The sequence below is a fragment of the Euwallacea fornicatus genome, chromosome 1, assembly GCF_040115645.1.
Source record: "Euwallacea fornicatus isolate EFF26 chromosome 1, ASM4011564v1, whole genome shotgun sequence".
Lineage (NCBI taxonomy): Eukaryota > Metazoa > Arthropoda > Insecta > Coleoptera > Curculionidae > Euwallacea > Euwallacea fornicatus.
Window position 1 is genome coordinate 6641637 of NC_089541.1, and position 23897 is coordinate 6665533.

Consider the following 23897-nt stretch of genomic DNA (forward strand, 5'->3'; position numbering starts at 1 on the left):
TTTGCATCCATACAAAATTCAATTAACGCAAGAACTAAAGCCAGCTGACCACTTACAGCGGCGCGTTTTTGTTAATTGGATGCTGGAAAGAATCGATGGATTTTCAGCAAAAATCATCTTTTCCGACGAAGCACATTTTTATCTTTCTGGCCACGTTAATAAACAAAACTGTAGGTTATGGGGAGCTGAAAATCCTCATGAATATCATCAACAGCCTATACTTGCCGAAAAAGTGACTGTGTGGTGTGGCCTATGGTCTGGCGGAGTTATTGGCCCGTTTTTTTTGAAGATCGTGAAGAAAAAGCCTAAATGTCAACGGAGATTGTTATCGTGGCATGATATCGGAATTTTTATGGTCAGAAATTGATCGGATTGGTGCCACTGATCTTTGGTTTCAGCAAGACGGAGCAACAGCGCACACATCTCGCCAAACAATCCACTTACTGCATGAAAAATTTCCGGACCGCATAATTTCGCGAAATTCGGACGTCAATTGGCCCCCGAGATCGTGCGATTTGACTCCATTGGACTTCTTCCTGTGGGGTTTTCTGAAAAGTAAAGTATATGCCAATGCTCCCCAAACAATTCAAGATCTCAAGCGCAACATTCGAACCGAAATTACGGCCATAGACCCGTTAATTCTGCAAAAAGTCATTGAAAATTTTGATGTTCGGATGATGTCCTGTAAACGGAGCCGTGGTGAACATATATATGTGCGATGTCGTGTTCCATACATAAAATGGCAAAGAACAACCTACAACTTTCAATAAAATGTTTTGATTTTTCCTCTTAAAAAGTGCGTTTTCTTTCACAATTAAAAAAGGACCAACAGATGGAACACCCTTTATATCAAAAGACATTTAGGATATCACTGATTTTGTTCTTGAGATATCGTATAAACATTGGGTAATTTGTAGATCAAAATTTATTCCGTAGAGTGCTAAATGCTGCCCATCAATTCCGCTGATAATTCATTACAAACATGTAGTAAATGAGCAGGAAAACAGGGTAAATCTGGAAACATTACGTTTCGCTTTCGTATTAGTTAGATATAGCAATGAATGTAGTAAATGTTGCATGTTATATTTAAATGTAGGCGAACAAAAACTGGAGTAGAATTTACCACAATTTAATGAAAATTTTGCGTAATATTTAGTTTTTTGCAGCAAATTGATTGATTGATAGTATTTTGCAATAAATTGATAAGACTTTGTGATGTTTTATGATTATAATAGCAAAGACAGACGCAGTGAAAGAAACAATAGTTTCCAACCGCGATTGGACGTCGATTGGAAGAAAAGTTCCTGCAACAATTTAAAGCACAGATTTGAAAAAACGCAATAAGCAAAATTTTTAAACGATTTGTAAGCAAAATTTTTTCATAGCGGGTGTTATCCTCATGTGTGCGGACGTTTGCGTATTCTCTTGGCATACCTAATATCAAATGGCGACAGATCTCATAAAGAATAAGTTCCCATTCCTCCCAAAGAGCTTGTCGTACCTGATTTATGGGTAAAGGAGCAGGAACACGACCTCGCATTCTTCGCCCAAGCATGTTCCACATACGTCCCATTGGATTCGGATCTGGACTTAATGACGACTGGTGCATAACACAAATGATGACATTGACGTGCATTATCGTGCATTAGAAGGAAGCCATACCCCAACAAAAGCAGCATAAGGAAGAACACACCAAAATCAATAAAGCCTGAGTACAAAGCACAGAAAATACATCAATAGAGAATAGTATTATAACTAAATGCCGAATTTCGCTACAGGGTATTCTAAATTTAGATTAAAGTGCATCATTTCCGTTCCCCGTACATCAGGTATGCATTTCAGCTTTTTTGAAATATCTCGAAACATTGTATTAACCTTGTACCATGTTCCTCTAATCTGTAATAAAGAATTTTAACATAGGACTAAAAGTAAAAAAGTTGGACGTGATCACATACATATTGTTTAAATTTATAGTTTTTCCGTTTTTAATACCGACGAGTGTATGTGTTGCAATATTGTTCGAAGAGGATGATCGGGCACACGTTTTCCAAACGCGATTTCAAAACACACGATAATAGGGAACTTGACTGGACATTCGAGGTGATTGCTACTGACTAATGCAGATATTTGAGGGCACCTATCTGTATAATTTAATAACCTCGAAAGTCAGTCTTTAATCATCTCTCGTCTCTTTTCATTACAGTCAACAGAGGAATTCAATTAAATCTGATCACCGGGCGAAAGCGCCTGAAAGCAATTTAAGCGCTTTATTAACTGAAATGTAAAACTTTATTTCAATTGGCCAGTGCCACAAAGGCGTTACTCTTTTTTCAGGTTTAAATGCAGCTGATGCCAATAGGGGATTTCCTTTCAAAACGACATTTTACATAATAAACGCCGAGTTAAGTGCCTGTTACAGCTAATGCGTTTGCAACTAGACCGGTGCCATCACTCAGGGCCGAATTATGAATTTCTTGGAAACTTTATCATCAAAAGCCTTAATGCGACGCATTTTGTGACCTTTAAAATATTATTCATATCTGCTACTACTAAAATCGTGCTTTATGCTCTTCAACACATGCAACAGCCTTATTGCCATTCAACTCGCGTCCGTTTTTCATTTTCCTCATTCTCTTCCCACACATAGTGGACTCTGTTTTAATTTAATTACTCTCCTCAATTGGCTTTGTACCAGCGAATATAAAGCAATTTTAAATTAAGTGCACTCTACCTTGACCAACGTTGGAATCAATTCTATACAACTCTAGCCTCGAAAAAAGTAAAAAGTCGCAATTCCTGCCGATTCGATTCGTCCGATTCCGCAGTAAATCCTTTAAAGTTTGTTTAACCGGACGGAGTTTTTGTATTGAATTCCCCCTAGTTAAGTTAAATTGGAGAATACGATAAAAGATCGGGAGATTTGTCTTCGGGGGGAATTCGGTCAGGATTGCCACGTTATCCGTCTTTGTCGGACGGTGATGGCCGCAATGGTAACGGGACTATTTGTATTCTTTTTCTGCGGTTTACTTCCTGGAAGGAGGAATAGTCACATCATGGTGATTTTGGGATTTTAATACGGAACGATGGACATGAAATTGAATTCAATGTAAAAAAAAATATTTTCAGCTTCAGGCCATCGTTCAGCCTTTACTCTAAGTTTGTTTCCATGCGTCTTGACGTTTCGAGCATGTTCTCAACCATTTCAAAAAAAAAACAAAAACACGATAGGCCTGCATTTAAAATTTTAGTTCTGTGAGAATCTAAATAGTAGATCTTCAAAAAAAGCGAACGAAGCTCTGTGATAGCTGAGCAAACCCGTTTTTGAAAACAGGGATACTAATGACACTCCTGAGAGCCATAATTACATGCAAGTAAATTAATTTCAATTTACTGGGGATTTAGTACCAATTCCGTTTTAACAAGTAGCAAGAAGGATCAACAAAATCAAGGGGCTAAGAGTTGGTTTTACTTTATCCAATGTTGATCCTGTACACCTCCCTGTAGCCCAATCGCACACTCATTTACAAACGTGGTCAGTTCTTCTACTTAATTCAGTTTCCAACAAATAAATCTTCTGATGAAATGGGTGGCAACTTTGGCAACTGGAGCTCCCTCATTTGCATTAGCTATTCTAAATCGGCGCAGCGTTACCAACCGTAGGGATTTTTCCTAAAACTGCTGAAGTCTTTCTATAATCGCTGGCGACCTCAATTCCTATCTGCGATTGGCGTCGGATTTGCCAAAATATTAATTTTCTTCCTATTATCGATTGCTTATTGGTTCAAAACCATCATAATCATAATTAACGACGATTATACTGTAATAGTGTTTCATTGCGAAGGATCGGACCTCCCCAAATTTTCTCCAAACGGAACTAAAATGATTATGGAGTTCTGTGTGCGCCCTACTGACAAACGCGAGAATCGTGGTACAAATGATGTAGCTTCTCTCAGACTTGGGCACATATTAATTGCAAATTTGGTTAAGTGCATCTTCTCATTCCAAAAATGTGGCAATAAAAAGGGGCCTGACCTAACCCCTGAAAAAATATCATCGAATAGATTATTTGATTGATTGTATGCACCATGCCGCGCAGACTGTTATGAGAAACGTGGGCGTCAACTTTGAACTAAATATGTGAAACATCGGAAAACCACAGGGGAAAAATATTTAAAATTTAGCTTTAATGTATGTTGTTAACAGCTTATAAAGTAAAGAAACCCCGGGGCAATGGCGAAATGATTAATGCCATAAAAAAGGTCTTAAAGGAAAAACCGTATGACAACTATTTCCTAAAAGACGACATGCTTTAGAAGTTTTTGTAATGACGACGAAGCGAGAGTAGTTCCAGGCAACTTCAATCATAAATCGTTAAACAATAGGAAGAGGATCAAATTGAAGATGTTTATATACATCTTAAACAATGTTAAGGACGATGTGTCATAATAATCAAGACGAAGAAATATGACGTTTTTTTATTATTCGTCTGCTACCCATTTGGAGCTTGCACTCAGTAGAAAATTATGTTTTTCTTACTACTTTGATTACATGTTTTAAAAGTAAGTCAGACCTCCTCATCGCATATTTTAATAAACCATCTTTTGTGAAATCCATTCATTTACCAGCTTTCATTAAAATATAATTCAGTTATTATAATTTCAGAACTCCCGTTTATCCCACACGAAAAATTGAATAAATTAATTTAATATTTTATGAACAAACACTGGTCCTAGATAAAATTAGTTTATTCGCTCCATATACGATAGAATATTATTTGCCAGCTTTAAATTATAATTGTTGGCACGGAAAATTTTCACATATTTTTAGCGGTTTGGCCTTTTTATTTTATGAATTAATATAACAATTTTAACGTCCAGTCTACGGTACCCTACACTGTTTGTTGTTTATTAAAACCTGCATGACAAAACGGTTTGGAGTACTAAATAACTTTAAAGGCGGAATAATTTTTTTATCGCTAATGTTTATAGAACAATTACGAACACAAAAAAAAACATTGATTAAATGGAAATAATCAAAGCTAAAATTAGGGTCACTTTATGTCGGCATTTTCAGTAAACAGTCCTTTCATTTAAGAAGCCCATTTACCTCCAATTTTACGACCAGAGTTTTCCACCATTTATCTGAGCAATTTCGTTTTTCTTGAAATTTATTTTCAGCCCTCTGACTGTGACAACGATTGATGTATTAAATCTATTAGAGATTAGAAGTATCCTACACAATGTTTTCTTCTGACATCGAAGAAGCCAACTTTATTAGAGATGAATTGATGAAGGATAAGGTAATAAAAACGAGACGTTATTGTGTCTCAAGAGATCCCCTATAATTTTATTTTAGTTTATATCCTTTGAGCTTCAGATGCTATAAAAACTAATTAGTATGGTATGATAAAGTTGGAAATTAAATGCTTAGAGAGTATTTACTTCAAACGCGCTGGCAGTACCACATTTCTATTAACCTACATTGATACGTAATTAGTAACTAACGGTTACATGTGTGTAAACGCTCCAAATGAAAAAAATATAATAAAACTAAACACCTGTCTAATGAATTAACGTGTTCAATGCAAAATAATTCGACCAAACATTTATTACAGAATGTGCCCAAAACTTCTGCGCCTATCGATTTCCGGGAATAACAGAAAATACATGATAATTTACCGAATTTCCAGTTACTTATACGTAAACGATATTGGAGCTGCTTTCTCCAGTTTCAAATGAGAAATCCAATTAAACGTCAACTCCTAGAAGCGAAGTTTGAAGTGATTTAAGCGCATTATAAGCTGAAGTGTGTTCAAGATTACCATTCTGATCATTTTCATTTTGTGGAGCAGAATGGTTGATGTAAACGTCGAAGACGTATAACTCACATTGTTGCATATTAAAACTGAGTCTAGATGTTATCCGGATTATTTTATTAAGTACATCTCCTAAAAACTCCAATAAAAAAAAAAAACAATTCTTGAAGGAAAAACAAGAATTGAAAACACATGATTGTCCACTGCATCGCACCTCCCAATATCAAGTTCGGTTGGCGGAAGTAATGAATGGATGAAACAAAACCAGATGTCTGTTCAACATCTATCTGCTGATTGTCAATCAATTGATATTGTTACGACTGGAGGGTGGCAGCCGCAGGTAAAAACAGCGGTAAAAAATGTTTATCATGGGGCGTTCGACGAGAGATTTACTGCTTCTTTTGATGTATGCAGAATATTTTGGTACGTTAATATTAATGTTTGTATGTTAGTGTTTAATTAATAAATAGTGTTTACGTTGCAAACGAGCTTACTAGAATAATTCGAACCCCGATGTCGCAACAATATACAGGGCCTGTCAAATATATGGAATAACGGCAAAACTATTTAAATAATTTTTCAATCAAAAAATCTTTCAAGTAAAAATAGCAGGCTGATTTGTCGCCATTTTTTGATGACATTGAAGTTTTTTCCTTGCCCCATGACAGTCCAATGAAATCCAACATTCCTTTTTGAAATCTGACCCTCTGTTTCTGATTGGTTTTTTAAAATCTACACTTATTTCAGCTTAAAAACACATCAAATGTTATTGGGGCTAAATAAGAAAAAAATATTTCCCTTGTTCTATTAAAAAAATCCAATTCAGTCAAAAAAGCTAAAAAAGCAAATTACTGCTTATAAGAATTAATTTTTATTTAATATTCAAAGCATTTGCTCAAAATTTCTTCCGTCGTTATCCCAACACAGTGCCATTCCTTGCATGAATGATCTTAAATCAACATACCTGTCTTGCTTGATCGATTGCATTATACCGATAATACAAGCCCTCAAGTCATCTTCGTTATTTAGCCAATCCTTGTAAACTTGATCATTTAAATTGCCCCAAAGGAAAAAGTCGCAGGGACTTAAATGAGGTAACCGAGCAGGACACTCTATTTCACCAAGCAAAAAATTGGCAATGCTTTACTTTAAAATAAACATGGAATTACTGGACTGCAGTTTACTTGATGTTTGAAACATGCATAGAGTGTTTACGATAGTTTCCTTTTTTAATTGAATTTCATTTTTTTAATGAAATAAGGAAAAATTGTTTTCCTTAAAATTCTTTTTCTAACTCCAATAAAACTTTGTATTTCTGTGTGCCCAAATAAGTGCAAATCCCATAAAACAAGTAACAAATAGAGCGTCCGAGTTTAAAACGAGAAGTTAGACTTCGGTGGACTGTTATGGGGCAAGGAAAAAGAAATTCAAAGTCATCAGAAAAAAAACACAAATTAGCCCTGAAACTTTTAAGTGGATCATTTCTTTGATGAAACGATTATTGAAAAAATGATTGCCGTTAATCCATACGTATGACGGATCCTGTGTACACGTTTCTCTTAGAAATGTCACTAGTCCATGTGAAACCTACATGAAGCCGGAATATTTCTATTCATTAAGATCCCCATGAAAGCAGGCCAGTAAAATTTGTGATAATATACTGGTGATATCACGAGGTGGTTTAATTCCGACGAAGGCTGGGCTAAATCATGAATATTCACAACAAATCTAAACTAATATTCACTTTTTTCTGTTTGGATCAATATGACGTTACTACAGGTAAAATTATTTTTCTTTCAGATATTCACGTTACAATCCCAGGTAGCAGAGACACATTAAATAGGCATTGCAAACTGGCCAGAGAATAACGAGAAATAAGCAGCAGAATGACGTGAAAGTGGCGAGAATATGACTTTCTAATGCACGGACCGATAATAATATTAATTAAAATTTATTTTCACGTCAGAAATTTGACGTTTTTTTCTGATTTAGTTACTTCACCATTAATTAAAATAAAACTATTTTGTAAAAAAAATAAAAAGATAAATAATGGGAGCACAAAATCAAAAAAAAAAAACAATTTTCTATCAACAAACAAGTTTTTTCATTGTTTACGTACTCTTTAACTGAGTTTGCATTGCATTTTTTAACAAATTGATATCTATTTTTGTCACAGGCTAATTGCTGGATTTTGAATCATTGTACACCATTGAATAGTAGTTTTAAAAGACCTTTACTTTGAGGTGTCGCTTGACCCATGTTTCTATTTTTTAAAATCGGCCGTTTTGTCCTATCGGTGACGTAAGCAACATTAAAACAATAAACAAACGCTAAAAATAGTATTTATTTATCTATTTAATGCTGCTTTTAAATTAAAAAAAATATATATAATATGTTAAAAAGTTAATAGGGGGAATGTTAGGGACTTTAAGTTATTGTCTTTTTGTTGTTGTTGATTTTGTTAGTTGTTAGTTATTTGTACTTTATCCCTTAAGCTGTATGTACGCTCATGTACTGCGATACTTATTCTAAGAATACCATCTCAGTGTCAGACCACAGTGTCCATCAAACCACAATCGAGGGTGCTTTATGGCTGGGAAATGTGCTACTAGTCAAAGGAAGCTCTCTCGGTTGGGACTATTGCCACGATCTGCAGTTCGGTGGGCCTGCAATATTCCCAGAAAAGCGACTTAGGAAGTAATCGAAGTAATTCGGATCTTTTTCTCTTCTCTTCGTGTTAGAGCGATATCGGTGTTGGATATGTGATCAAAATCATAGTTTGTAACCCGCCCAATTAAGCATTCTTCCTCTTCATACTTAGACCAATAAATTCTGTTATTAGTTAAAATAAGTGTACTTAAACACAGTCCATTTTGTTATAAATCAAATTGTCATTTTCGTCGTTTGGTTTGTCAAAGGAACTCCTTAACAGGGAACAATGTAGAGCCGCACAGTATATTAAAATGTGTGTAAAATCAAGTTCTTTAAACATGCCCTATATCTTGGAGGTGGAATGTCCATTTGATTTTTTTTTATATCGTTCGACGGACGCTGTTGACCTAAAACCAATTTAAAAGAAAGCCCTTTTGTGGTACAACAAATTAACCTGAAGTCTATCTGTGGCAAAAAGTCCCTCTCTTCAAGCTTCAATTCGAGACTTCCATGAGCCGTGCGGGGTTCTCCTTTGATTGAAGGCTAAATGGCACTACCATCACGAGGCAAGATTCGAAGTCGAAAAAACTTAAAGGAAAATTTTTAGCTGATCCATTTCAATTAGTTATCGCCTCGCTACTGTTGGGACACAAAACAACATAGAAAAACCAGCTAAAAGTTGCAACGAACGCTGAGATCATACAACCTGTACCGGGAACTTTCATTATTAGACCGTCAAAGTTTTTCAGGTAGAGAAGCGCTCCTCTTATCCTGAAAAGTTCTTTGGATACATTGTGGAATTGAGTTTCGAACAAGTTTGATTTACTTTAAGGGAACGTAATGATTTATGGCTGTTAGATTGATTGTATCGTGCTCGCAGGGGACTCTATCCGAAAGTTTCGCGGGTTTAACTTTAAGCGAGAAAAACGTACTTACCGATTTTCACACGCTTATACATTTCATTTTACTTCTGCCGAGGAAAAATCCATTAGTTCGAAATTCATCTCCGGGAAATTTCAAACCGGCGACAATTAAATTGCGCAATAATTGCCAACCTTAAACTGAAATTGCAATTCGTTTCCAGACTTGCAAATCTTGGAATTAGAATTCCGACAAAATTTCAATTCGTCCTTTTAAAAGTTTAAGTGGAAATGAAATAGCTGTCTTCTCTACAAAAATATGATTTGTTCTCCTATCTGCTCTTTCAAAAAAATTTATAGCTTGAAGGCAAGTCCTCAGACAAATAAATTAAGGACAGTTAATTATTGTTCCCCAGACTGAGATCAGACACAGAGGGTTTTACGGAGACAAAAAGTCAAATGCAAAGGTAGAAGGGATATTTACACGCCTACTTAGGCCCTTTTCTTGAACTCTACAAATTGAAGTAGTTAGCAAAACGCCCAGTGTATTTTCGCTTAGCGTTCAGGACAAATACAGACAGAAATAAGAGAGAATCTTGTTCCTATCGAAATTTTATTGTTTTTGTAAATTCCAATCGGAACCTTTTGATTGTTTGAACAATAGAAGGATTGATAAAATCTAGCTTCTCTTGTTTATTTGGGAAATTGCTTGCGGCGTGTTGACAGAAAAGCACAAAAGATAATCCTTTCTATTTATTATTTGCTGCCTCAACTATGTTGAAATAAGAATGGAGAAATGGAATTGAATCTGCCAGGGGGAAGTGGGGTTATTAATCAAGAGATACGGTTTTTTTCCAGTTTTACAACGTGATGCGATCTCCTCAAGAAGTCCTTGGCTACAAAGAACTTTTAAAAGATCCAAAAGTTCTTTTTAGGAGGAGCTAATAAAAGATGATAAATATCGTCTAAAATTGATATCGACAAAGTTGGCAGAGTCATATATGAAATCACCTCAATTAAATTTTATCAAAGGTACAAATATTCAATTTGAGGTTATTATGACTACCCAGTTAAATCACAATGATTCTCTTCGTAGGACTAGCTAAACTTTAGATGAATTTTGTGTGAAATCCGGTTCACTCAGTTTGGTAAATCGTGCATGAAACCACCCTACTTCCATTTTATCAGGACTCAACTTTTTTCATGTAAACAGGCTCCAAAAACGATTATGTGATATTAAGAGGATTCAATTTCCTTCTCGGAAGATTTATGTAAAATATGTATCTATTGCTCAAACAAATTTATATGCAACATCCTTCTTTTGTTATGTTAAGTTCACGTGAAATTTGGGTGAAATTCCGTTCCATCAATTTCTCAATTGCTCCATGAAACCGGATAATTTCAATTTTCTTCACAATATCATCAAATTAAAAAAAAAGGTAATATCACAATAATTTAATTTTCCTCGTACAAAATTTATGTAGTACGTTTGTAATTACTTTTAAATTAAGTGAAATCCCTGTGAAATCTGATTCATTTGAAATAAGCTTGTTTCAACTGAGGTTTGTGTGATACTATACAATCATTCAGTTTACAAAAGTATCCTATTCGCCATGTCATAAATGATTTCAACTTTGTAAGGGCGCATGCGTATTCATACTGCAATAACTAGGTAATCATAGAAAACCAGAAACCCTACATAAATTCGTCAAAAATCTAAGGAAATATTTTTTATTAATATACTGGAACTCATCAAGTATTGTTTTTAATTGTGCATTTTTTAATTTAACAGACATGTATATAAAATTACCCATGTAGTAAACAAATGTAATTTTTAATTTTTTTTCTTATAGAGTCCTATGTATATTATGACGGATTTGAGTTCTTTGAGAATTTGTGAACATATTTTATGTGACATACCCATGTCTAAATTCAACAGTTATTGAAATATTTGCGCAATATGATAATTAGACTGGTATGCTAGGTTTTCTGCTCTTACGCCTATGGACTTTTTTATATGGTTTTCTGAAACGAAGGATGCATTTAAATGAGCTCAACAATATGGAAGAATTAAAAAATAAAATTACTAAAGAAGCTAAACAAATATCTCCTCAAATAATAATAAAAATTCTTCAAGAATTTGAATTGCGGCTTGCCTATTGCCAGAAAATCAACGCGGAACAGCTTGAACATTTAATACATTAGATTATCCTAATTTATAGTATTATTTTTTAAATATTAATAATTCTACCATTTTTTCTAGTTTTTTTATTTCTTTTCGAAACCTTTTGAATTTAGATACGGGTATGTTTCATGCAATATATTCATAATTTTTCAAAGAACTCAAAAACGTCATAATATATATGAGATCAAAAATACATTTACCTACTACATGGGTAATTCAGTACACATCTCTGTTACGTCGAAAATACTCAACCAAAAGCAATATTTCACATGTTCCAAAATGTTCATGAAAAACATTTCCTTCAATTTTTAACGAATTTATGCGGGACTTTTGATCATCTCTGAATGAAACCAATAGTTTTAGGATACTTTTTAATCTGAACAAATTACATGTGATTTGGTTGAAATCTCGTCATTCCACCGAGTTAAAAACGCATGGGAAGTCAGGTTAACACAATTTTGTGAGGATTAAAGCCCGTTAAAATAATCAGATCATGGAATCTCAGCGGATGAAGAGCGTTTCGTTCATTTCAAGTTTGTATTATTTCCTATTAATTCGTTCCATTTGGCATAAGAAGTAACAAGGAAGCAGTCTGTTCCAAGCCAAGTAAAGAAAAATATTTAATTTCAGAGCCATGATTTTAAATGCCCCTCAATTGCGGAAATGGCCAGTCGGTTACTGAAACAAACGTGGTTCAATTCCACTATAACGTCGGATCGGAATGTTTCGCTTCTATGAACGGAATGTCCAATCGAGAAAATTCAATTCCTCTTATTTATTTGAAATAGCATAGTGGTTCTCTAATGGAAACTCGAAATAAGTTACGTATCAAAATGCTCTGCACTCGATTTTTTCGAGAGAAATATGTTTCGTTGTAACTGTTAACTGTCTAGGGAAACATTTTGAAACCTTCAAAGTAGCTGAATGCACATAAATGAACAGTGAAGCGAAAACTTGCTAAAGCTCATTACAAATTTGTTTAGAACCTATATAATTGAAGCAGAAACCACCCTATTGAGACAAGGCTTACCAACAAATTACTTTAACATGTTAGACAGTGCTGATAGAAGCTTGTGTAATCACTACGTATAATCTTAGTAAGTTTACTACATGGGAACATCTCATGTAGGTATAATACATCGGTGTCTATGCAGCAAACTTACTAAGTACATTGCCAAGCCTGTTTACATCATATTGTAACATGCTTTAAATTAGGTATGCACACCTATTGCTCAGATTTACAAAACAAATCAATACAACTTTTCAGACTCTGCCAAAGTCCAATAAATCTCACTTATTTGATTAACGATAGCTCTCTATGAACTGTATGAGCAGAGATACCAGTATGAACAACAATTGCACGTATACTTTGATAGAAAGCAAATAGCCTTGGACAGATTTATGGGAATTCATCCAGGGAGGAAAATTGGCATGCCCGATATGTAGCTGATTTATTTCCTGTTTACTTTATGTTCGAGAGAGCTATTGAGGGCTCTAATATTGTTGGAAGGCAGTTCCGAATTTAATAAGTCATTATCTAGTGAGGAATTTGCTCAAATTACCAGATGTTACGTGATTAACAAGGCGCTAAACACTTAAATAAAGGAACCGATTAGAATCGAAAATATTATCATTTAGAGCATTACTAAATGACGAAATGAACCCGAATTACATGCTTTTATAGCTGCTTGTTCGCATGTTGCAATAGCTCAAACAATTTATTAATGTTTAGCACACCAAACATACAAAGGTTAAAAACGACTATATTCCAGTTTAAGCGGGTAAATCTTTTAAAATTGCTGGTCGCATCCCTGTTCCATTCCGGCCTTTGTTGCAGTGCTCAACAAAAGCCCGTCTTGTAATTAGAATCCGTAACCGCAAGAGTTCAAATTAACTTTTAATTTGCTGTCTTTGCCATTAGCGCTGCTTTTTCCTACTGCCATCATTCGAACAATTTATGGTACAGATTGAAAATTAATTTTTAAACACGATTTCGGCATTGAATGATGATACGAAATCCCGCATTAATGTATCGGAGGTTTTACAACAAAAATAGGAGTTTTGAATCGATAAGTGTGCTTGATGTATTCCTCAAGACAGAAATAAACAGGTAATATATTTTGAGAAACATTATTAGTACCTACTTGTTGCACAAGGTATGTTAATCAATACAATAAATCTATCAATCACAAGGAATAATTTTCCTTCAGTTATTATCAACTTGATTATCCTAAGTGTAGATGTCTAAAGTGGTTTATACGTCATTACTAAATTTCTTAGTTTTTAGTTTGCATTTTATAACAAAGTTCCTAGATACTTAAGTTTTTTAACAAAGTGAATTAACAATTAATCAAGTAATTAAGTACTGAAACCTTAAAACTAAAGTTGATTTAATGGTGATGAAAGTTAATGTAGCGCTGAGAAGAAAAAAAACACATTTTCTCCAGCACCTTTTGTCTTTTAAGTATACCGAAAATGCGGCACGAGATATTGATTTGCCTCAAAAAGTATTTTTATAATGTCTTAATTTCACGTTTAAGCAATAAGTAATTTTTAAATGAACCTAATTTTATTGAAATTCAAATCAAACCAGTCTCTTCGGCTTTAACTAACCGTGCACCTCTTACCGGTTACAAGACCTCTACGCTTGACCTCATTAGGTTGAGGACACTGTATTATTAAATATAATCAGTCTAGCGCTTAAAAGGAGCAATTCCTAAATACACTTTCTTAGAGCTAACTATCTTGACGTAGTTTCCAACGACAAAAATTCATATATTTATATTGCACACCAGATATATTATTCGGTATTTAACATCTATTTCCATTAGGTTTAATTCATCTATACAAGGGCTGTCAGGTGTGGTCACTATCTCTGTCTTCGAAATAGTGGGAGTTATAAAGATGTTATATTTTTTAAAAGTTACAATTTTTGGTGATTTATAATGTACAGAAAACAACATCGCCAAATTGTTTTCGATTTTCGACATTTTACGGAACAATCCAGAATGAAACTATAAAATTTGATTTTTTCCAAATTTGGACATTTCGACCTTCACACAATAATCGGGACTGACTCTTATTTATGTAAAATATTAATTAAATCCTGTTCCTGGAAACATATTTTACTGACAATGCGGCCAACTTGTACTGGGAATGAAATTACTTGATTTTGCTCAGTTAAGGCGAGTCTATACAGAAACCAGATTTATTTTCATATTTAATTTAAAAAGTTGATTTACTGTTCACACAACAAATCCAATTTATAACTTAATTTAAAAGTTGCCCAAATATTTTAGCATATAATTATATTAAATCTAAATTAAATTAAGATGAAATTAAGTTTTTACATAAACCCACCGTTAACTTATGATATATTTGACCTGGCGAATAATCATTGTTGTTTCTTGTCGTGTGAAAAGGTGAAAAATCGCCTAAATCTGAGACTGGTCTTATCAAAAATATGGTCCTAAAGCAAAATTCAAAGCAAAAATTAAATTTCAAAGCTGTTAATTAATAGAACATTTAATTAAAAAAATTGTACTTTCCAGATAAAAACTCAATTGTTCTAGGCTTTCAATTAGTATAATGCAATACAAATTGGTCAAGTTGATTTCTGCCAATCTGTCTGGGTTTTATTTGTTTAAGACTAAGTTTACAGTGATATGGGCTAGGAGTTTTGAAATTGTGATTTTTAGAATACTAAATCATTAATTGCACGTTTGATAATCATAAAATTTTATTTTTTCTCTAGAATATTGAAAATTCCTAGAATAGTCAGTTCCGGCTTCTGTTTAATTAAATTATTATTCCAAACTAATAAACATATCCTGCGAACCATACTGCCAACTTGAATTCCGAATGGAATTTCTTGATATTGCTCAACTAGTTAATTATGCATTAGACCTGTCGAAGGGATATAAACAACATTTCCATCAAACTAGAAAGTAACTGGGTAATAGGGTTTCCAAATTTCCAAGTTCATAACTAGAACCAATTCTTCTTAATATAAATGTTAATGTAACGCCCGTTAACGAGCACACTGAAACAGGACGCGGCAAATCAGATTTGTATCTTTATCGACCCTTCAACGTAGGAGTTGCCAATTTAATGTCAAAAAAGCGATAAAAATCGCCATCAATTTAGTTTAGTGCTTCAGGGATTTGAAAAGTATTTGCAACGCTCTGAAGAAATATTAATCGGTCCAAATGGTGGCTATAGGTTATAGGTCATTTAAGCTTTAAAACTTTTCTGTGGAAATAATACCGGGATCGCAGGGTCGCAGTAGTTACAGTTCAGGGTTAGAACAAATGCGTCTTCATTCTTGAATCAGATATTGAAATAGCCGTATAATGTGAATATCGAAATATTGATCTTTGGTAGTTTTTTATACTTCAAGTGTTGACCCTTATAACATATAAAAGTTTTTTGATTGATCCGTCCACGTTGAATGGATCTCTCGAAGCCCCCGAAGGGCACACGTCTTGTTATCTCTGATAAATTCGGATCTTGGGATATGATCCGGTCTTCCTCCTTCGGGCGCTTTGTTACTTTTTATCCTGACAGAACTCAATATATCTGAATAATTACTACGACATAACCCGTATTCTTTTCTACATCAAGGACAAAAAAAATTAATTAACAAATAGCTCTTCCTAGGTACTTTCACCTTAATTCCCCTTCTAAATGTTTGATTTAGTCTATTGCAAGGCAATGTAAATACTTTTTCTAATTGGCACTTAATTGTACAGCTCGCTTTACCCTTAGAAGGGGCGTTGAGGCCCGAGAGATTTTCCCAAAGTGTTTCAGGCCTCCTGGATCTCGTTAAGAGGCCCCAAAAGCTCCAATTTTTTGACTACAGCGCAAGGAATTGTTTTGGATTTACGGGTAATTTTAAGTTAGATAACAACTGTCCACTAAAAGCATATTATTTATTGATCAACAGCCAATGACGATCACTTGATATAAATGACAAATATTGAATGAACAGTGCAAAACGAGGATGTTTAAATGTTGACTTTCCAGAGTTTAACCAATACCGGAATGTTTTATGTTCACTTCCACGTAAAGCAGGAAAATTCATCTCTGATGCCATTAAACGTTACAAGGGTAAAAGAGCCGTATTTACCGCATCGTTTTTAATGAAATCATTTTAGTATACATCGTTACAGCGTAAATTTTAAATTGAAACGCCATTTTTCGAGCCATTTTGACTTAATGACCGGTCGTAGTTAGCGTCTACAGCTACCGTTTATTGAAGATGACAACTCAGTTTATGGCCATTGAATATTCCAAAAAATTATTAAGGTTTTATATCTGTTGTGTTTATATTACGCACGTAAAATTCTATGCAGGGTGAAATGTGGATTTGACCTAGATTTTGTAAATTTAATGATGTCAATTTGAAGCTAAAAAAAGTAAAAAAAAACAACGTATGAGCACAAAATTACAAATAACCACAAATCGTGTTATTTCAATTTTGCATTCCCAAATGTTGATATAGTATATAGTGGTACGGAGAAACGTACAAAGTGGACCTTGAGCGATGCGATACCCAATGATGGTTGTTTTCGCGAAAGATAGCTTGAAAGCGAAGATAAGGGGTGTTCGAAAGGCACATGAGAACCCTTCAGCGAACCAAGAACTGTTGAAAGAAAAACCATTTAAAAAGGAATTATTAATTTCCACAACATCAACACAGAAAAAAACTTAAAAATTATCCCATCCAGGATGACTTTTTTAGTAAAGAACTGCTGAACCGCTATGGTGAACAGTATCAAAGAATATAAGATAAAGGACGAAATGACCTTCCGTGTCTTTTGGTATTAACTGAAGCACTAAATGGAAAGTCCGGTTTACTTACCGTCTCTTCCTGCGGTATATGACCTCTGATCGATATAATTGTATATATATTGCTATATCAAAGCTACCAAGGATATCTATAGTTAGAATCAGAGATTGTATCTTTTCCATGAAGTATGTTAAGTTCCTGATCAACGACGAGCCATTTGGTCTGTTTTCGGCCGCAACAATTTCGTGAGTTGTTGGGAAGTTTGTGAACATATTTCTTTGCAGATATTACCACAGCAATATTCGCTTTAATTCTATCTCGGTGCAACATGCACAAAAAGGTCTATATTATCCACTTATTGTTACGGTGGAAACAGTATGGGAAATTGCAATTTCAATCTGTTGGCATAGTTATCTCCGTAACAAGCAAAAGAAGCAACTTTTAACGTACGAGCCTGAAATGTTGGACACCAGTCGTAAGTGAGAAAAATAAATGACACAAGTGGGTTAAGAAATATTCTTGCAAATTGTGCACGTTATTTATCTACTATTTATCTGTGAATTTTTGGAATAGTTTTTTACACTGTGTGCAGGAAAATATGATTTTTTCCCTAACACTCATGTGTGTTAGCATTTATTTCCGTTACTAAAACCATTATTATATATTATGTTAACTTTCAGGGAAGTCGTGAAAAAAAGTATTTTTCTGCAATTCTTCGTCTTCAAAGTTACGGTGACCTCCCATCGTTGCCGACGTCTAAGTTGATTTATCTGTATTTCCGAGGTACACATAGTTATACTATTTACAGAGCGATGGAAGCTAAAAGTTTTGGGACATTTATTTACATTATTAAGCCGTTAATAGCATTACTGTAGCCTGAAAACTAACAGTGGAGTTGGTTAATAAGTGGAACAAACCTTCAGAAATATAGCAACCCCAAAGTGAATTTCCAAAACAACTTGACTTAAGGGTCCTTAATAATCCCTGAGGCATTTAAACTTAGTTCGTTAGCCCGAATAAAGAAGTATTTGCCTCAAAAAGAAATGAGAGTAAAATAAATTTAAAGTCCAGCTGACTAAGTTAAATGGACCACCCTGCGGACCACAATAACTGAAAAAATAATTTATTTTGTGACTGAATTAGTAAATTTATTCAAAGGAAAAATTAGTAAATTACCAACTGTTTTAAAGTTTCTAAAATCTGAGAGGTAACGAAAGTTAATTAATTAAAAAAAAAAACAAACGAGGGTCAATAGTATACACAGTATTTTATAGATGCACAACACACAGTCGACCGGCAAATTGTTCGAAAAGGACCAAAAACTTCGAAAACTTTTAATTTTAGTTCAACGACACCCCTCTAAGCTATTTGAAGGCACCCTCCGAAAAAACAAACTTCTTCCTTCTATATAAAATGAAAATAAAATATGGCTAATTAAAGAGAATCTAATGCATCAAAGTTTTAAATTCTGGACTCGCTACAACACTTCTTTCAAAGTTTCTTGAGAAAAGTTAAAAAGTTTATTAAGAAGTGCCGGAGAATTTTGAGTTGGAGATTATTTCATACCCAATTAGTTCCGGGATTTCTAAAAAAACTCGTCGTTCGGTTATAAAAAATAATTCAACGAGTTTCGTTCAAGAAAATTAGCATTTAACTGGCTTGTATCCATGTAACTTTTTTTTTCTCAACTAGGACGGTTTCTCAGTAATCTTCTGACTCATGTAAACAGACAAATGTTGCTTTTGATTGGCATTTTTCTTTGAAAGTCTCACATTCGCAACAAATCATAACAGATTTATAGTCAGGTAATTATAAATACCGATAGTTTACACAACACAGAAATCCAATCCAATCGGCACAAATCAAATAAAATATTATTTCAATTTCAGAAATAGCATACCGCGTCCCGATGATCGATAATTTTAAAATATGGTTACCAGCGGGTTTAATTTAGATTCCGGCGACGATAATTCCAGAATTTCATGTCCAAACTTCGGATATTTTTTAACAGTATTGGAAGGTAATCAGGGCTCATCTAATGCCTGACTCAATTACAAGTTTAATATCTCGAATCTGCTGATCTGGACGGATCTAGGCGAAAGGAACGTAAGTTTTCATATCACATTTGCTTGCGATATAAATACTCCAGTTTAGGTCACTGACATTATCAGCAAATCCCAAGTTATTTAAAATACGGGCCAAATCGAACTGACTGAAGTAGATTAATGACACTTATAGCAATCAGTTCACCCAAAGCGGAAGCTCTTGAATCTCGACACTAAAGTTCCATTCTAAATTGGTACCGACATTCACCAGATTAAAGTTAACATCGACGGTGAACTTCAATCACTATTGGTATTCGTTTAGTTTAAAAAATATCAGTTCCCTATTACTCCCCGAGGTGTTGTAAGTTGAGACCGGCGAAGCATTCGAGTAGTTTACAGGTTCGAGTCTATTGATCAAAATAAACCATTGCAAAATCACCATATAACTAAATATTGAAGCCAGTTATAAAATATCTGTGCAGTAAGTCCCTTCCCTGCTGCCCCACTTTTAAACGGCCATAACATCTTTATTATTGCCTCATTTCACAACGAATTTGAATGTTTTTCCCGAGTTCGGATATGAAAAAACTCAACTTCTAGGGTGTAAAAGAGAGCTAGTCTTAAAATACCTTTACGAGAATTGAAAATATAAAACCTCCATAATTCCTCAGAAAACTTAACTAAGAGAAATGAATATAGAGAGATTTTTGGAGAAATTACTCTACCGAGAGATAGAGTCCAATATAATATCATTATACGAGCTTTTTATGATAACTGTCATTCTCTAGGGAAGGCCTTTACATCCCGAGCCTCGAGCGAGGGGCGCAAGTCTCCCGTGCAAATAATAGACATTAAACGCGAGTATAGTAGGTACTACACTTTCTCCACGGCCATTTTTCATTACCAATGATACGACCTATTAAAACATAAATAACATTAGGCTTCAAAAATCATTGAAATGTGAAATTCGAATTTGAATATGGGCGAGCAGGTTGCCATGGCAACATGCATAACTCGAATGGTCAGCGGGAATAAAGACTTTATGTCGCGCAGATCAATTTATTAGTCTCTCTGACGCTATATAAGCCTTATTTAACACCAGTCAACAAGCTGAATATTAGTTATTGACTTGCACACCAATAATGGTAACGAACAAAAATTAATTAATAAGTCAAACAGAAGCAAATTAAAACTTGATGTATTATGTCTCATTAGAACTCAAATTACCCAAACCATGAAACTTTCATTGATGTTTGTAATGAAAATAACTTCTCATTAGGTGTTATATTCCAAAAAGCGATTTTAAGATAGAGGTTCAAAAGGACCAATTTCAATCGAAATAATGAAGAAAAGGATAATTTTTTTAGGTCGTTTATGAAACGTTAGTAATTAAGCTTCAAGGGATGAAAGAAACGAATTAACATTTCTGTATTAAATTATGACTTTAGATATTAATACACTAATAGACCGTGCTTGAAATTAGTACGAAACAAGTTTTTGGAATATTTTACGAATCCCACGTCAAAGTTTTTCTTTTATTGTTTCTGATGAGTCTTCAAAAAGCCGTTATTCTAAGAATGGGTACAGAGTGCCAAGAGCAGTCTAGTTCCAAAATTTGAAAACATTTTTTAAAGTTTGTTAATTTCTCGGTCACTGAACTCTCGATGACGCGCGGGCTCATGTTTAAAATACATTCTCGAATTAGTATCTCAAAATGATGAAGATTGCAAATTGTTCATAAACATTTTGTTTTAAAAAACACCGTTAAAAAAGTCCAGAAGAGTCAAATCAGGTGATTTAGGGGACCAGAGTTGTTTCATGTTGCGTCCAACTGCTCTGCCCCAAAACAGTACTATAAGGTGCTTCTAAACGCGCCTTGAATTATGTATATGTAGGAATTCCATTGTTATAGAACACAAATCGTCCCCTACGGCCAAAGGCATATCATTCAGAGACATTTGTTTTGAAAGAATATTAATCGCAACACTCAGTTATAAAAATTCGATTTTTTCGAGGCCACCGTCTATAGTTCTGTGACCTGCCACGCCATTAGATGTGAAGGGGATTTGCTCTGGCCATAATATTTCAAAAGGAAACTGCGGATTTTCTTTTCATATATCTTCAAAGCAAAATAAGAATCCTAGTCTCATGAAGAAATCATGTCTTTTCAAAGCACGGAATTTGTTTCCATGTAAAACGCAGCTAACACCTGTTCCTGGAATGTCGTGAATGGTTGCTCTCTTCATGTATTCCATACTTTCTTGTAATTCTAAATCTTTAGGGTTCTTAATTGCCTACGAGGCCTTTTGAAATTATTACCTACTGAACCACTTGATATAAATTTAGGTATTAAGTGAGGGACAGTTGATTGCCGAACGCGTCTTAATAGATTCCAGACGTTAAAGCTGGCAGCTACTTCTTAGTGAAATGTATTTCCTCCACACAAATCTACACGTAATCAACTTTTGTCGACAACAAAAATTGAAAGTCGCCCGGTAAATTTGAGAATTGGCGTAGGGATAAAGAATGAAAAATGAACAAGATTTTTTTCTTGGTGGTCTTTTCAATTTTTGTAAAATAAGTAAAAAAAATTTCCATGTATTGTGTACTTTATATACGTATAAAACTGTAGATACAAACTTCCGAATAGCATTTTTCCATTTTGAACGGATTTTCAACAGGAACATTCGTTTCATTCGAAATTACCATTCGTTCATTACAAGCATTTCTGTTCAAGACGTTCGGTTTTTAAAACTCGTTTTCAACGGTCGATCAGGCGTAATTAAATCACTTAGGATTTTAAATGCAAAATTACAAAAAAATATAACTACGCTATTCAATAGACTGTTCTCACCTGGCATTGTGGATACTGCTCATCAGCTAGTCTCTCCACCTTCCATCCCAAAAGTGGCGGAATGCAAATCAAAGCCGACAACAACCAAACGGCTGTAATCATGATAATGGCGCGCATTGGAGTACGCTTTTTTAGGTACTCGACCGCCTGCGTGATACTCCAATACCGATCCAGCGATATCAAGCACAAGTTCATGATCGAGGCAGTACTTAGAAGGACGTCCATAGCGGAATGGAAGTCACACCACCAAGCGCCGAAAATCCAGTAGCCCATCAGCTCGTTCGCGAGTGAAAAGGGCATTATGACTAAACCTAAGAAAAAGTCAGCTACAGCTAGGGAAGCTATGAACCAGTTTTGGATGTTTTTCAAAGCCTTCTCCGTGGTAATAGCTATAATAACGAGCATATTCCCCACTATCACTACAATCATGAGAAGGGTGACCACAATGGAGGCCACGACAATCTGGGGCAGCGTGTATCCGCTGGGGTAATGCTGCACCGCCACTGTAGCATTAGTATAATTGCCGGTGGAGTTTTCGGTCATCATCAGTATGTCTTCGACGGACAGCGCCGTGTTCGCCGTCAGATTCGACAATGCCATTTGAGTTTCGCTATATTTACAAAAGTTGGTCCCTAACAACACTATTTACAGTACCCGTGTTAAACCGAAACTTGTGCCGCCAATACTATGACGGTCCGAATTGAGAAACTAAACCATACGAAATCAAGCAGTTTGTCACTAACTAGTTTAGAATATCGAGATCGGTATGTGCGTGCTTCGTGCGAAATGAGGCGGCAGCAGCGGCGTCCTCGTCGTCGTCTTCTGCGGGGCCCCGGGGCTCACAGGGCATGTTCTCGCCTGAGTTGACGACCGCACACTGGATGAGGGCGAGAGCGACGCCTCACGACGCCCGCCGTCGCCGCCGAAGGTGCCCTCTCGCATGCGTCCGGCTTGCCAGCGCTGATCTTGCTCTTCTCAAGAAGCTAATAATTATAAATATGGGATTGCCGTTATTTGCATGGACGCCCCAGGTGGATTCCAATTCAATTTGGAAACTGGGTTTTTGCCGCCTACTTTGAGCGTTATTTGTGGTACGGCGCCACCACTGATTAAACATATTGAAGGTAATACATTATTCACTACAAAAACACATAGCTAATCACTAATGTGCATCACTAACCTGCACTAACTTAAATTGCTTTGCCACTTGTTTTTCTCAGGTGGGTTGTGCTGCACATATAGGGTGTCTATAGCACGTTCCTATTTCGTGAGAGAACTTTTACGCAAATGGTGGGATTAAAAGAGCTCACCTTGAAGTTTGTATGGTGATGCTTCCTAATGATATTGCAATAATTACTCGGTGAATGCGATCAGATCAACAAGTCAGGTCACCTTAATTAATTCATGCTTAGAAACTTCGTGAAACTCAATAGAAATCTCCCGTATAACAAAAATAAACAATAATTCTATATATTTAAAGAAATTTACTTTGTTTTTTGTATGCGTTGACTATACCCTCAAATTACCTTTTTTTGCTGATTTATGACTCATTTGCATGTACATACTCTCATTCCCTCCTCCGCATGCGTGTCAAAATTCATTCTGCGTGAATTTTACATATTTATTCATATTGCAAAATATTATCCTGGCTCTAAACTGCTAAACTAACAGTTGTAACTATTCAGATGTACGAAT

The 23897-nt window shown here is 35.0% G+C and overlaps 1 protein-coding gene across 1 annotated transcript in view; it reads right to left on the minus strand.

Annotated features, from left to right (window-relative positions):
- Positions 1-23112, minus strand: part of Octalpha2R (alpha2-adrenergic-like octopamine receptor) — a 128592-nt gene extending 105480 nt beyond the window's left edge. The window contains exon 1 of the mRNA XM_066287726.1: positions 22203-23112. Within this exon, the coding sequence (XP_066143823.1) occupies positions 22203-22802 (600 nt within the window). The 5' untranslated portion in view covers positions 22803-23112. The remainder of the gene's footprint in view (positions 1-22202) is intronic.
- Positions 23113-23897: the final 785 nt, after the last annotated feature.